At 46.8% G+C, this 15,764-nt stretch overlaps 1 protein-coding gene across 2 annotated transcripts in view; it reads right to left on the reverse strand.

Annotated features, from left to right (window-relative positions):
• Positions 1-164: 164 nt before the first annotated feature.
• Positions 165-15,764, reverse strand: part of SYN3 (synapsin III) — a 511,134-nt gene continuing 495,534 nt past the window's right edge. For both annotated transcript variants that reach the window (XM_001366239.4, XM_056798821.1), the window contains 4 exons: positions 12,027-12,161; positions 11,015-11,105; positions 10,099-10,396; positions 165-9,056 (listed from right to left, as the gene is read on the reverse strand). In XM_001366239.4, the coding sequence (XP_001366276.1) occupies positions 8,924-9,056; positions 10,099-10,396; positions 11,015-11,105; positions 12,027-12,161 (657 nt within the window). In that variant the 3' untranslated portion in view covers positions 165-8,923. The remainder of the gene's footprint in view (positions 9,057-10,098; positions 10,397-11,014; positions 11,106-12,026; positions 12,162-15,764) is intronic.

Below are 15,764 nucleotides of genomic sequence, written 5' to 3' on the forward strand. Positions count from 1 at the left end.
ACACATGTGATGAATGATTTAATCCTGAAAAACTCATTTTGTATCAATCTTTGAACATCTTGGTGCCTAATCAGTGAACTACTACTTTGAGTGCTATCTGTTCAGGGCTGTCCTTTAAAAAAAAATTACTACATGAAAAGCAGTTTTGGTTTTAAGACAACAAATACACAAAATTCAGGATTTTTATTTTTCTTACAACAGAAAAGACCAAACACAAACAGGTCATCATACAAACAGCTGCATAGAAACATGCTATATATAATATGACCAGCATTTAAGATCTGAATTGGAGCATGATGAGGGGGAAAAAATGACAATTAGGGTCTAGAGCAGTGTTGGCAAAGGTTTTCAAGTTTGTGTGCCCAAACTGCAACTTCAGGCTGTCTTTGCATTACCCCAGAGAGTGGAGGGAGGAAGTGCTCACATTGGATGGCTAGACAGAGGGGTGGGGCTTGCAAAAAATGCCCTTGGGTCCTGGGAAGAGGTGGAACAGAGCAGCTCTCCCTCTCCCTGTGCCAGCTTGGCAGGCATGCCAATACTTTACCAACACTGCCCCTAGATGAAGGTTCTTACGGATATTACAAATATTGGCTTCTTCCTTCTTTTACTTGTCCCCTTTTACATATAAGGCAATGGCTTGGGAAGATGTTATGGGAACAATTTTTATCTTGCATGTAAGGAAATGCCATTTTCTTTTTGTTATAAATTGAGACCTTTTAAAAATAACTGAATAAACTAGACCAATAATATTTTTCCATGGGCCATTTCACACAGTAGCTTAAGTGATTGGCGCTATATAGCAGACATATTTTTACTGTACAGTAGGGCTCCCCCCCCCCCCCCATCTGTGGGGAATATATTCCAAGACCTAACATGGCTGCTTGAACCACAGATAGAGGTGAACACCTGCTGATGCCACATTAAATGTGTTATCTCTCTCTACTTCTGCCCCATGCCTGGCATTGGACCCCTCATAACCTCCCCCACCCCAACTTGTTCCCCATAAAAAATGTGGATGCAAAAGCAGAAGAGACCTCTGTACTTTGCTGGAGGACCTCCAGCATGCTTTGTGGTTGATCAAGGATAACTGAAACCTCAGATAAGGGCACCCTACTGTATTTAAATAAACAAATACACATTTCACTTTAATTCAATTGGGTTCTGACTTTGAGGCTCACCTCTGAAGCTTTAATGGAAGGAGAAGGGTAGAGAACTTTTCAGACCCACATTTTACTTACTAATACACTTTTTAGAGCTTGTGATATAACAATCTTCAAATTGTAATTGCCCTTTTTGAAGAAAACAATGTTGAGACAATTGTAAGCAACAAAGATACGATATCCAAAAACAGTGATCACAGGACAGTTGGTTCTGTTCTCATCCTTGAGGCAATGAATGATGCTGGTGTCCCTCAGTTATAGCTGCCACGTTGCCAGCCAGCTCTGATTCTCCTAAGTTTATGGTTATAGGGACTTTGCAATGTTCCTTTCATGCAAGTCAGATTGCAGAGTTCATTGAATTGGTACAACAAACAGTAGATAATTCCTTAGCTCTAGTTTTTTATGTCTGTGTATCTAATACCACTTTGATAGGTGATGAAGCAAGGAAGATGGGTTTGGTATGTACAGTTAACAGCCCAGGACAGCACATCTACATAAGATCACAGAATCTCTGGCAGACAATCTCTGAGGTCATCTTGACTAGCCTTCCTGTTCAGGAATCCTGCACTTGACAAGTGCTTCATCTGACCTCTACTTAAGATTCTCCAGTGATTAAGAACCCACTGCTCCCCAAAGCAACCCATTCTACTTTTGGACAGCTCTCATTATTAGGAACATTTCCCTTTATTAAGCTGAAATCTGCTGGTTCTTCCCCTCTAGGACTCAGCAGGACCAGTGCACCCCTCTTTCCACAGAACATTGTTTTGAATCATTATCAAGATCAGCTCATGTCTCTCAGAGTGAGTCTTCAAACAAAACATTCCTAATTCTTTCAGCTGGTTTCTAGGCCCCCCGTCCTAGTGGGCTCCCCTGCTTCAGTTTGTCAACCTCCTTAAATACAGTGCCCAGAGTGTGACATAAAACTCTCAAGGTGGGATCCTAAAGGATCTTCACTTCCAATCACTTTAATTTTTAGTTCCAATTGTAATTGAAGTTCAGTGTACAATTCCTGTAAATGAATCTGATGGAAATAAGAAGGGTTGATTATGGGGTTGCCGACATACCCAAGGTCACATTGTAGAAGATGAGAAAAATCACGTCTTTTCGCAGCTCTAATATTTGGCAACCTCATACTGAATGTGAGGACAGTACCATCACATTTCTTCTTCCCCTCCCCACCATTTTGACTTTGCTAAACTCTGGACCCTGAGAGAGTCATTAGTTTTCAATCTTTGAATGAATCTTGTTTGTTCTTCTATTTGGTGGTTTGGTGGTGATGAACTAGAGGTGGCCTAGTAACATGAGAAGCAGTTCCTGTAAACCAGGGTAGGACCTGTCACCCTCTATTTGGGCTTAGCCTATTTTGTAAGATGCAGTAAGGGGCCAGCTTGATTTAGACAATCTAGGATTCCTTATAATTTGGGAAGAAAGTTAGGAACTTGTTTTACTGGTTAACCTTTTACCTAGGCAGATATAGCCCCATAGACTAAAAAGGCTCACCTGGCCAATCTACACAGTTATTCTGTGCCTTCTCGATAGGAATGTAGGACTTCAGTGTGTGTTCCATTCCATATTAAAACACTACAAATCAGAAAATTAGATTTGGGATGACAAGGGAACATTCTTTTCTTCCACTATCTACCAACTCAAATGAGAAAACAATTGCAGCAGAGTGTGTACTATACCAGTAGGTTCTAAAAACGTCATTAAACAAAAAAGTTTAAATTAAACAATTTAAAAACTGATGTGTGGTATTCTGGATTTTCATGGATGAAAAGATAGTAGTTGCGGTGTTAAAGAAAATAATTATTCTTTTAACAGAGAGATCATGTGGGAGGTGAGTTGATAAGGCCAAAGCAAGGGGCATTTAATTACTGCCTTGCAGGACTCTGAAAAAACCTGAACCCTTCCCCCACTTCCAGTTCAGAGTTGTCTGAAAACAAGATCAGTGTGTGTCCATGCTCTCATCTGCTTTTGCCCCTCACTGGTTCTGCCCTGGTAGGGCACAAGGGATCCTTTGTGCCCTTTATGCATTATGTATCTTGTCAATGCACCAACTAGCCTTGGTTTTCTCCCATCCTGCTCTTTGCCCATGTCCAAAATTCTGCCCTTTTATTAGTCAAAAGTGGAATATTAGAATGACAGGATGAGAATGCTTAATGCTAGCAACACAACCTGTGTGGGTAATATCAGCCTTTGGAAGAGTTTGTTAGCTCTGATCTGAGCTCCCTGTAGAAAGCTCAAAAGGAAAACTTGAGGCATGAAAATGCCTTGGAGATCTTGGATATGGAGGCACTAGGAAAACCAATGGCAATATTATTTCTCAGTAGAAGTCACACCTTGTTCACTTAGGTAAAGACTAACTGCACAGCTAACTTAATGGTTAAGATTGAATTTTTAAATGATTCCCTCTTCAATACTCCCAATTCTCTGTCTCTCAAGTCAGTGAAAGACAGAATCCTGTCCTTAATAAATCTAAGCTGCTTCCTACACTGAAAGAAAGGAGAGCTATCTGCTCTTTAGGGAGATTACATTCTTGGTGATGTGGCTTATGCAAGATTTTAGGGACACCATCTGCTTTGTGGTTCAAGCAGGATTAGCATCATCTCAGAATCCATGGAGGGTTCTGGACAACAGGAACTCAACTTGTTATGGGATGTCCTGACTTGGCTTTGGATCTTGCCTCTTTTTTGACCTAGACCAGGGCAGACAAATCTTGCCTGCTTACTGGAACCCCTGATTCAGGTGTTTCCAGTGAAAGGCTTCTACCTTGTCAGTGGCCAACAGCCTTGTCTGAGCATTTAAAATACCTGTCCCTAGATGCCAGCTGGTGCAGATTTCTGCTGCCTGCTTCCAAGGGAATATGGCCACAGTTGACTGTTTTCCATGTTCCCCACTTGTTTCTCCAGTTTAGAATTGTTGTCTTTGAAGTGGAAAATCTGGCATTGATTTTCTTTGGCCCAAGTCTCCATTTCACTTAAGCACTTTTCTCGATAATTCCACTCCCTTATTGATGCTTATAGGAAGTATCTTTTCCCTAATACTATGTCATTTCATTCAGTTCCCCAATAAGGCAGCTAGATTATAAAACAACATTCTCATAGCTTGCCCAGTGGGACCCTTGAGAACCCTCAGGAGCTGAAAATGTCCTTTTTTGAGATGCAACAGAACTATTTCTCTGGAAAACCTACCTCTGGGCAAGGTAGAAGCCAGGTGTCAACTTTTGCTATAGCCACTTTCCTTCCTTCATATATCAGACTATGCTGTTACACTTGGGTTAGGACTGGGAAGAGGCAATGCTGTGCACCATTTTGGCATCTATCGGGCTGTTTTGTTCATATTAGGGAACCCTTGAAAAGGAGAATGTCTCTCAGCATGCCTCCTTGTGCTGTTATGGAGCATTTGAACACCACAAGGATTTATTAAACTAATGAGTGGCCCTCTGGAGTTGAGGGACCCAAGGTAACTGACTTTTACACCTTAGTCTATTGAGTCAGCACAGCATCATCTTAGTCTAAAGATAGCCTTGGATTTGGAAGGAAAACCAACATCTTCCCCAACTACTAGGAAAGGTTCATAGCTGTTATTCCCTCTGTTTTCTAGCCCTGTGGGCTTCAGGATATAAAGTCACCGTAACTGAGGCAGCCTCTGAATTTCTTGTTAAATATCGACCTTCATGAAATCTTAACACAGTGAACATTGACTTGTTCTGAGGTTGTGCTCTTCAATATATGGCCATATATATGAGAAAACAATCCACCAACAGACTCTGAAGGTAGAGATCTCTGCATCCAAAAAGCCTTTTCTTCCATTTTCAAAGTGATACCGATTAAAACTAGCTTAAAGGGGGGGGGGGGGGGGATAGTAGGAAGTGACATAGGTTAGAATGCCAATGTATTTAGCCTGGAGAATCCAGTTTTCAAAGTGGGTTGAGGATTTCTCGAGGGAGAAATGATTCCTTTTTATGAGTTCATTACAAAGCAGTTAATGGCCTCACGGATGGGCATATACTCTCAGGGAGAGCCAACTAAGGTCTATAGATAGTTATCGCTTGGCTTTTAAGAGCCCCAGGAGTGTTTGTGATGCTGCGGGAAGCTTCTTCAGTGAGATCTTACTTACCCAGAGCTAATCTTGGGCTTATCACACATTCTTTGGGATCACTCACTGGACCATCTGATTTGGTAATGGTATGACTGCTAGAATACCATGTCCTATCTATACTGATCTTAATTCACATGAAGCGCCTCAGGTTGCCAGGGAATTTCCCATGTTCTCTGTGTCCAAACTGGCCAGACTGAGTGAGTGAAAGACCGCTGGTACTGCCTACCTTGTCTTTGTATTCAGCTGGCAGTGTGAGCCCCCTATGGACTGAAAAAGTCTCTTATATAAGAAAGACAAAGGAAAGAAATTGGGTCTTCAAATTTCCTATGTTGCCAGAGGCAACAGCCTTCCCTTGAGTGTCAAGGGTGATGGTGGTAGTGAACCCTTGTGGTTCTGAACCCAGCTGTCCTTTAGTCTATGATGGGAATGGAATCCTTAGCTCCCCTTTCCACTACAGCTAGTAGCACCTCATTTTCCAGAGGACTTCAGTTGTATCATGGTCAAGTCTCTCTTTACTGCAAGAATGGCGAGTTCTGCTGGGGAGGAGGGGGAGAACATAGTTCGGAAAAGCATGGGTGCAGTGGATACGGGCCAGCCTAGTTTGTTACTTTGGAGGGGAGAGATGGATCATTTGCACCCAGAGGGGAAGTTATAATCTCAAACTTTTAATCTCTACATACAATTTCATCCTTCCTCCAAACTTTATTTTTCTCCTAAATGGCTAACCATCTTCATTTGAGCATCACTTCTTGAGCTTGTCTTCCCCTGGGCCCATCAGTCTAAGGAGCAGTATTATGGCTAAACTGGGGAATAGGATAGGAGATGGAGAAAAAGCACAAGATCCACCATAAGTGACTAAGTAGACGATCAGCCTCCTGTGCAATCAAGTTTCATTAAGCCAATACATGGACAGCAGGGGTGCTGGAATCCAGTCAGGCCTTTTTAACTGAGGCCTTTGCTACACCAAGCGGGACCCTGGGAGGAATGTGGAGTGGGAATTGGACCCTTATGTCCCCTAGCCCTGCAGGTCAGGGCTGCTCCTGGTGGCATGGGGGGCAGAGTGGGCCAGCTGGTTGCATAACTGGAGCTAAAAACAAGGGGTGTGGTAGGACAAGTGTATTTCTTGATGCAACCTTCAGAAGTTCTGGCAGGGAGTTCTTGAATCTGCAGTCTGTCCTAAACTCTTGTACTTAAACCAAAAGGACAGAATGAATAAAAGGAGGAAAGGAGGGAGGGAATTATTTTCCCAGAGACAACTCAGGAAAAAAACAACCCAGTATTAGGTCTATTCCACCCCTCCCTTACACTAGACAATAGCTCCTTATGTGGATCTTATTTTATTTTGGGGGGTTAGCTGATGTCAACCAAGGCCAAAATATCCTGGGAGTGTCATCAGTCACTAGTTTAGGGCTTAGGTGCCAATGGGATTAATGTTATGCCAGGACCATTGCCAATAACTGCAGACATGGGAAATAATCCTAGCCAAAGGGCAAGGAAAAGCACTCCTGAATCAGCCTGATTTTTCATTTTTTGATACTGAATTAAAGGTGAGGAGGGAGGCCAAAGTACCAGCTGTGCCTCCAAGGAACCTCCAACCAAACCATACTGAGTCAAGAGTCTGTCCAAAGCCAACAAACAGGTCACCAGCCACGCCACACCTTTGGCAAGGAGGCCAGAGTATGGCATGTCTGTTTGAAGGCTTACTTGAGTTGGGACCGGTTTGTTCCAGGCCAACAGTTACAGTTGCCAGGATATGCAGAGGAAAATAACTTCTGGTCTGGTCTCCACCTCATTGGTTTGGCCTTGAAAGACAAGATGGCAGGGCTAGAAGAACAGGAAGGGGTCCTTCCTACCTGGCTCTCCTGGAGATGGATTTGGGAGACTGCCAAGCCTTCAATTTCCTGTGAGCTGCAAGGGGAAATGTGTCCGGGTTTTGAAGCCTTACAAGAGGCCGCCTCTCCCACCTCACCTATAAACTCAGGCTCATTGATTAAAAAGCTGGAAGGGGTCATACAAGGATTTCTAGTCTCCCCTCCACCCCATTCCTGGCCTTCTCATTTTACAGCAGAGGGAGCTAAGACCCAGAAAAGGCAAATGGCTTGTCTCAAGTGACAGGTGGAAGAACAGAGATTCAAACCCAAGTCATCTTTTCCCAAAGCCCCTGTCTTTGCACTGGCCCACACTGCCTCTTACAAGGGAATGAAAAACAGTGAAGCTAAGAGTGGCGGACAAATAGATCTTCCAGAACTCAAAAGCTAACTGGCAGCCCCCACAACAAAAAGTGGCCTACCTCCCTCTGGTGAATTTTGTGGTTTTTTTTGCTCACCAGGACACTGGTATCCAGTGGGCTTTCAGAGTGGAAACCTTGAAGGTTTCTAGCACCAGATACTACCGTGTGCAGATGACCCTGGGCTTCTGAACTCCTTGGGTCTGAACCTGTCCCTGGAAGGGGACCCAGGGCTTCTGGTGGGAGATTTGAGAATACAAGCACAGACATTCTCAACAAATACATTTTCTTTAGGAGTATCTTCCTCTTCCCCTTAGACACAAACCTGGAAGGACCCCCTCCAGACTGCCTAGACATGCAATTCTAGAAACAGAAAATAGATATGGATCATCCATCATTCTTCTAGGATTACAGATTTGGAGTGTGATGAGACCCCAAAGATCATTTAGTCCAAGGCCCTTCCTTCATTTTACAAATAGAGCACTGAGGCCCAGGGAGGAGGGAGCGTGGACGGGGGAAAGAATGCTAGACTCAGAGAACTTGGGTTCACCTTCCAGCGCTGCTCCTTACTGTTTTTGTGACTTGAGGATGTGTCTTCCCTGGGTCTCAGCATCTTCATTTATAAAATGAGGACTGGGAGAGAGGGGAGTGTTTGATGATCAGAAAGGTCCTTTCCCAGCCCTTAATCGGTGTCTCTGGGAGAGTGGCTCAGGGTGGGTCCCACAACAGGTCAAAGCCAGGCTACGAGCTCGGTTCCTGATTCCAAATCCATTCTCCTGTACCTCCCTCCATCTCTCCTTTGGGATGCCAAAAGGCCTGTGCATGCAATAGCGTGGGGAGATCTGTGGAGAGTTTTTAAGCCTGTCATTAATAGGTAAGTGAATGGATGGGAGCCTTTAAAATTTTTTTCCATGTAGCGTCAGAATCCTTATTGCCTAGTGGAGTGTTGAGGTATGGCTACAATGTGGGGTGCATGGGTGGAGATCAGCACACCTGAGCTTTTTTCCCCAAGGCAGGACTAACACAAACAACGAATGGAAATCTGGTCCTCTCAACCGAGACTTGAGCTTGGGTGCTCTGCGTTGTGGAGCAAGCGTCCAACTGGAACACTGATCCCGTTCCAGACACTCCCCCAACTTGCCAATCCCCTATTCCCCAGATGGACAATTCAGGACAACCGTAAAAAGTGGAATGAGAACACAGGACGGAGAATCATTTTCTGGCTTAGAGAGAGGCCCCCCAAAATGACTCCCAAGGGACTCAGGTCACAGATCGCATCTGAACCTTCAGGCATTGCTGTTGTCAGCCTGGCTGATGAGGATGTGAATGAGTGAGGAGGGGGTGGCTACATTCAAGGGTGAGTGTGCATTTGCTGGAGCACTCACCCCCTCCCTTGCTTTGATGCTCCCCCTCCACCGCCCCTGGTAGGGCGGGCTTAATCAGAAAACAAGCTGGCAAAGGACTTCCTCAGGTTGCGGATGCTCTCGGCTTTGACTTCATCTTCGTTGGGGTTCCCCCGCTGGGATGAGTCAGATGTGCTCAGGCTGTTAGTCAGGGACTGGGATTTGCTGAAAGAGAAATAAATGAGGGGTTCATCAAGGTGCCCTCTGCCTTGGTCTAGATGGCGAGACAAGAAGGCTTTCAACAGGACTCGGATTCAGTAACCCGGCAATCAGTGCATTGCTTTGTATTTGCAGAGCACTGTGCTAGGCCTGGAGGGCCGTCCAGTGATGAATAAGGAAGTTCCTGCTCTCCAGGAGTCTCTCCAGTAGAGAAGAAAAGGCAAACCTTCTTGCAAATAACTAGAATGTTAACTAGAATTCAATTCTCCCATGAGAAGCTGGCGCAAAGTGATTATGGAAGCACCAAGTGCCTGGGACCCCAGTGGTGGCTTTAGGGGCCATGGAGGGGGCAGATGAGCTAAATGAACCCTTCTGGGCTTTGAAAGTGGCACCACTGGTAGTCTGAATACCATCCTGACATCCATCTCCTGCACTTGACCTTTCCTAGGGGCTCTAACTCACTCAAATGTCTTCTTTTCCTTCATTCCTAAAGCACTTCCTGCCTGGTAACAGAATCAAGGCAGGGAAGCTAGTTTGTGGGCCAGGAGTCATTCAGTCCTTGGACTTACTAACAGGCAGAATGTGGCTTTCAGTTTATTGAATGGTCAGCCTGGGTCTGAAAAATGCTCTTTTTAAATTTTTTTATTTTTATTTTTTAATTTTAAACCTTCACCTTCCATCTTAGAATCAATACTGTGTATTGGTTCCAAGGCAAAAGAGCGGTAAGGGCTAGGCCATGGGGGTCAAGTGACTTGCCCAGGGTCACCCAGCTGGGAAGTGTCTGAGGCCAGATTTGAACCCAGGACCTCCTGTCTCCAGGCCTGGCTCTTGATCCCCTGAGCCAAGGGGGTTGAGAGCCAAGCCTAGGTTCAAATCTGGCCACAGAAACTAGAAATATGTCACTTCATCCCCAATGCCTGGCCCTTATTGCTCTTTTGCCTTGGAACAAATACATAGCATTGATTCTAAGATGGAAGGAAACTTTTTAAAAATACTCTTTCTTGGCTGCCTCATTTCCCCACTTTTGGCATCTCCCAAAGGCACCTACTTGAGATGGGGATGGGGAGGCACCGACTGCTTGGAATCTCCCACAAATCCTTGCTGAGAAGGTCCTCTTCCCTGTGCCAGGGGCCGGGGTTGTGAGGCAGGGAAGGTGCCCTGTTTGGCGGCCTGGCTTGGGGAGCTGCTGCTGGCTGCTCTGGATGGCTGTGGGGAGCCTGGAGAGCGCTGCTGCTGTGGGGAGCCAGCCTGGGGGCTCTGGGGCTGCTGGCCTTGTGGGGAGAGCCTCTGCTGGGGGGGACCTCCAGATCGTGGAGACTGAGCAGGCTGTGCCTGTCGGGGGCCTCCTGTAAGAACAAAAGTCCCAACAGTAGTAAGCCCTTTTTGTGTCTATACACACGTACACAAACACATACAGAGTGCTTTAATCTTCTCAGAGTATTTTCACATCAACAACCCTCCATTAAAGTCATCCCTGATGTCTTACTGTGTCAGGGAAGCAACTCTGGACTTTAGAGGGTCCCACCAAGCTCTAGAGCTTTGGATATGAATGAATGAATGAATGAATGAATGAATGAATGAATGAATGAATGAATGAATGAATGCTTTTACCTCAAACCAAGCCATAGGAAGCCTGGAGGATAAAAGTAAGACAGTCCCTGCTCTCAAGGAACTTCTATTCTAATGGGAGAGACAACCCTTGGGAGGCTTCAGCTGGATGGAAATCAGATGGAAACATCCCACAGTCCTTCTCTTGCAGCAGGAAAGCAGATGGGAATGGAGCTTCCCGAATGCCATTCTCATGAATAAACATGTAGGGGTGCCGTGAGGGACCATCTCTTGTCTGAGGACCAGCTTAGTGGAAAAGGGTCTCTAAGGGTGGCGGATGGGATGAGAGAGAGGGGCCACCCCTCAGAATCATGACTGCAGCGGTACCCCCTCTCCATCAGAAGGCTGAACTGTACCTTGAGGGGACGGACGAGGCTGGGGAGGCTGTCCGAGCTGAGGCCCCAGCTGGATTTGTCCTTGGGATTTTATGGGTTTCAGCTGTACCTGCTGAAACGAGGGAAGGAGGCAAGGAGAAAGAAAGGCTCCAGTTACCAAAGCAGGATGCTAAATGCCGGCGAGAGGCTGGAAGATTCCTCAGAAGCCCAACTCCATTTTACAAAGGAGGAAACTGAGGCCCAGCGAGCCTAAGGGACTTGGAGAGACTCTGCCATCTAGTCTATCTTATGCATTGAACAGAAGAAGAAAACAAGGCTGAGAAAAGTTAAATGACTGGCTGAGGTCATTTAGGCAGCAAGTGCCAGGGATGGAATTTGAACCTGGGTTGGCCCCAGAGCTGCATCATTTATAGGGGGCAGATAAGGAGGCGACAAGGGGACTCCTGTTGTAAAGTTGTCGAGATTGAGATGGCCCTGGAGAGCGGGGAGGTTGCCCAGACTCATGCTGGGGCTGGGACAAGAATGCCTCTAGAGGAGAAGCCAAGGGGATGGACGGGGAGGGCCCCCAGCATAAAGACACAAAAGTCTCCATTGACTCGTGTCTGTCCGTCTGTCTGTCTGTCTCACACACACACACCTCCTGTTCACCCTCAGTACAGAGGGGAGAAGAGTCCGGGCTGGGCAGCTGGGTGGTGGGGGCTGCAAGGGACAAGACCCACTTGTTTGGTTCTTACATTAATGGATCACCGACCACTGTGGCCCAGAGCACAATGAGGACACTATTTTACTTGGGGGCATGGAACGGCCTTGTTTGAATGGGGCCTTCAGAGACTCCCAAGCTGGAACAGAAGAAGGGGTGCCCCTCTTCTCCCCCTTTTCTCTTGCGCGGCCCCTGCCCACCTCCACCTTCTTCTCTTCAGGGGAAAAAGGGGGCTCTGGGGTGTGGGAGGGCAGGGAAGGAGGCCCTTGGTTCTAGTCCGCTCGAGGAGACCCCCCACCTGCCCAGGGGATGCCCCCTTCCTTGGCCCTTTACCCAGGGCTTCAGAGGCAGAGGAGCTGCGGGCCCGGCCCCCGGGAGCTGGCTCATTTTGGACACCACCAGATCGGCCATCAGTTGCTTGTCTTCTTCCACGTGCTCCCCGATCAGAGGCATGGAGCTGTCCATCACCTGTAAGAGGAGAGGAAGGCGGGGATGGCCAGGTGCTCCCAGAGAGCCCAGCAGCGCCCTCCGAGTTCACATCCTGGGCGGACACTAGGTGGCAGGCTTCTCCACAGCGAAACCCTGCTGGGGTGCTGGGGCGGGGTGGATCCCCAACGGGTCACCGCGACCAGCAGAGCCAGCCCGGAGCTACCCCAGCCCTACCCTCGGGACGGCGGAGGAGGCGGGTGCCATCGGATGCCGATTCCCGTAAGCCCAGGTCCCATGGCAGTAACCATGAGCACTAATAATAATGCACGTCGTACCAGCGCCGACATCAAAGGAGGGAAGAGAAGGGGGGTCTGGGAACCCGCGAGTTCTGGTTTAAGCTGCCTTCTTTCTGTTCTTTTTTCTTTCTGGTTTTTCAGACTTTTACCTTCGGTCTTAGAATTGATACTTTGTTTCAAGGCGGAAGATTAGCAAGGGCTAAGCAATTGGGGTTAAGTGACTTGCCCAGGATCACACAACTAGAAAGAGTCTGAAGTTAAATTTGAACCCACACAGAACCACCTCACTGCCCCTTATCATACAATGGCTTTGTGGGCGCATCTCTTGGCCTCCTGGTAATTTGCTAAGTCTATGCATCAAGTTTCCACCCTGGGAGTTCCCCACACTTGGGAAACTGCAAATCCATAATAAAAGAAAACGACAAATCCCAATAGTAATAATAGGGAAAAGGCTGGACTTGTAATTTCATTGATATAAGGAGCTCCCCTTGAAAGGGGCAGACAGAGTCCTCAATGGACCTGCAGTAGATTCAGATTCTGCCTCAAACACGAGCTATCTGACCTTGGGCAAGACTTGCTATCTCCACGCCTTAGTTTCCTCATTTACAAAATGAGAACTGGGAACAGCTGGGTGGCTCAGTGGATTGAGAGCCTGACCTAGACACAGGAGGTCCTGGGTTCAAATTTGACCTCAGACATGTCCCAGCTGTGTGACCCTGGACAAGTCACTTAACCCCCATTGCTTAACCCTTCTGCCCTTCTGCCTTGGAGCAAATATAGTATTGGTTCCAAGGTAGGAGTTAAAAAGAGAAAAACAAAAAAGAACTAAATGTCCCTTAAGGTTCTTTCCCACTTTAAATCTAGGAAATCCTTTCTACCAATACAGATCAGCAGCTTCTCCACAATTAAGTATAAAGAGGTTAGGTAATGAAAGTACCAAGTATTTATATCGTTCCTGTAGTGTCAGTCACTATGCTTTGCAAATATTATCTCATTTGATTTTTACAACAATGCTGGCAGGTAGGTCCTGTTATGTTTATATTACAGTTAGGGAAATTGAGGCAAATGGAGGTTAAGTGACTTGCACAGGGTCACATAGCTGGTAAGTATCAGAGGCTGGACTGGAACTCAGGTCTACCCTGTCTCCAGGCACAGTGCTCTATCCATTAAACTATGTAGCTGCCTCTCAGATGAGCTGCCTGGATTCACACAACCAGGATGTGTCAGAGTCAGCACTTGAACTCAGGTGTTCCGAGTTCTGAGGCCAGCTCTCAATGCACTATGCAATACTGCCACTCAGAATAGAATCAAGATGTGTCCCAGTACTATTCCTATTTGACCTCTATGGAAAAACAAAAGAAGAATGAGACGAATAACAAGAGTTGATATTTGTAGGCTGCCCTAAAGTTCATGAAGTACTTTTGACATCCATTATCTCATTTGGCTGAGAATTCAAAGGCACTTGAAAACAAGGTAAGGGGTCTATATAACCTTGGCACAAAGGTCATGGGTTTAGAATTCTAACCCTGATCCAAAAATGAAGATTAAACCGCAGGCTCTGGGTTAGGAGAGATCTCAGAGGTCATCCAGTTCAACTTGAACCTAGGCAAGAATCCCATCTATAATACCCAGGATGAGGAGGCTTCTAGCTTCTACTTGAAGACCTCCAGTGAGGAATAAGGAACTCACTTCCTCATACTTTAGTGTACTCTCCTTTGGGACACCATTGAGAATTGGGTCATACAGTTGGGGTAGGATCACAACTGATTGACCCATAGAAGGGCATTGAAAAAGATTGGTGTCCACACAGAGGGAGGACTCTGGAGGAGTGTCAGCATGTCCGTCTGAACGGCTCTATATCTATCTATCAATAACATGGACCGTGATGTGTTGATCAGTTCTGAGAATGACCCAAAGCCGGAAAGGAAAGCTGACATATTGAATGCAGGGTCAGGACCCAGAAAGATCTCAACAGGTTATAACAACAATTATATAGTGCTTAACTGTTCCAGACACTATGCTAAATACTTTACAATAATTATTATCTCATTTGTGTCAAATTGGATATGATGAAATTTAGCAGTGATCCACTTCTTTTTTTCTTTCCTTCCCTTCCCCCCTCTCTTTCTTATTCTTTCTCTCTTCCTTCCTTTATCTTTCTCTCTTTCTTTTTCTCTTTCTCTCTTCCCTTCCCTTGCCTTCCCTTGCCTTCCCTTGCCTTCCCTTGCCTTCCCTTGCCTTCCCTTGCCTTCCCTTGCCTTCCCTTGCCTTCCCTTCCCTTCCCTTCCCTTCCCTTCCCTTCCCTTGCCTTGTCTTCCCTTGCCTTCCCTTGCCTTCCCTTGCCTTTCCTTCCCTTGCCTTACCTTCCCTTCCCTTGCCTTGCCTTCCCTTGCCTTCCCTTGCCTTCCCTTGCCTTCCCTTCCCTTCCCTTCCCTTGCCTTCCCTTGCCTTCCCTTGCCTTGCCTTGCCTTCCCTTGCCTTCCCTTGCCTTGCCTTCCCTTGCCTTCCCTTGCCTTCCCTTGCCTTGCCTTGCCTTCCCTTGCCTTCCCTTGCCTTCCCTTGCCTTGCCTTGCCTTCCCTTCCCTTCCCTTCCCTTCCCTTCCCTTCCCTTCCCTTCCCTTCCCTTCCCTTCCCTTCCCTTGCCTTCCCTTGCCTTCCCTTCCCTTCCCTTCCCTTGCCTTGCCTTGCCTTCCCTTGCCTTCCCTTGCCTTGCCTTCCCTTCCCTTCCCTTCCCTTCCCTTCCCTTCCCTTCCCTTCCCTTCCCTTCCCTTCCCTTCCCTTCCCTTCCCTTCCCTTCCCTTCCCTTCCCTTCCCTTCCCTTCTTCCCTTCTTTATCCTTCCTACTTTCCTTTTCTTTTTTTAAAAGAATTTATCCACAGGTGTCCCAGACCGTCCCCCTCCTCCCTCCCTGGCATCACAGAAGGCGCCGTCCAGGAGTCAGACATGTCCATACAAATGATATCTTTCATGTTCCCACCTCTCAGTTCACTCTCAGGAGGTAGCATTCACAATGTATTGTTCAAGTATTGGATCTGTAGCTGTCTATGGCGTTCTCTTGGTTCTACTCATAATAAGGAGGGAAGAGCTGATGCCTCTTGGGTTGCATTAGGAGAAGGTTAGTCCCTACCCAGGGAGTGCAAGAGTGCTACTACAAAGTAGAGGGGGTGAGCGGCAAGGACAGCTGGAGGCATCCATGGAATGGCCAGGAACTGAGGATATGGAGTTAGGGGAAGAGATGACCTCCCAGGGGGAGAGGGAGGCAGCGAAGCGAAGCACGGAATCACAGAATCTTAGTGCTGGAAGGGACCAGCTTCCAACTATTTGCAATGGCAGCGGAAATCTGCCT

Source organism: Monodelphis domestica, chromosome 5 (genome assembly GCF_027887165.1).
Source record: "Monodelphis domestica isolate mMonDom1 chromosome 5, mMonDom1.pri, whole genome shotgun sequence".
In the NCBI taxonomy this organism is placed as follows: domain Eukaryota; kingdom Metazoa; phylum Chordata; class Mammalia; order Didelphimorphia; family Didelphidae; genus Monodelphis; species Monodelphis domestica.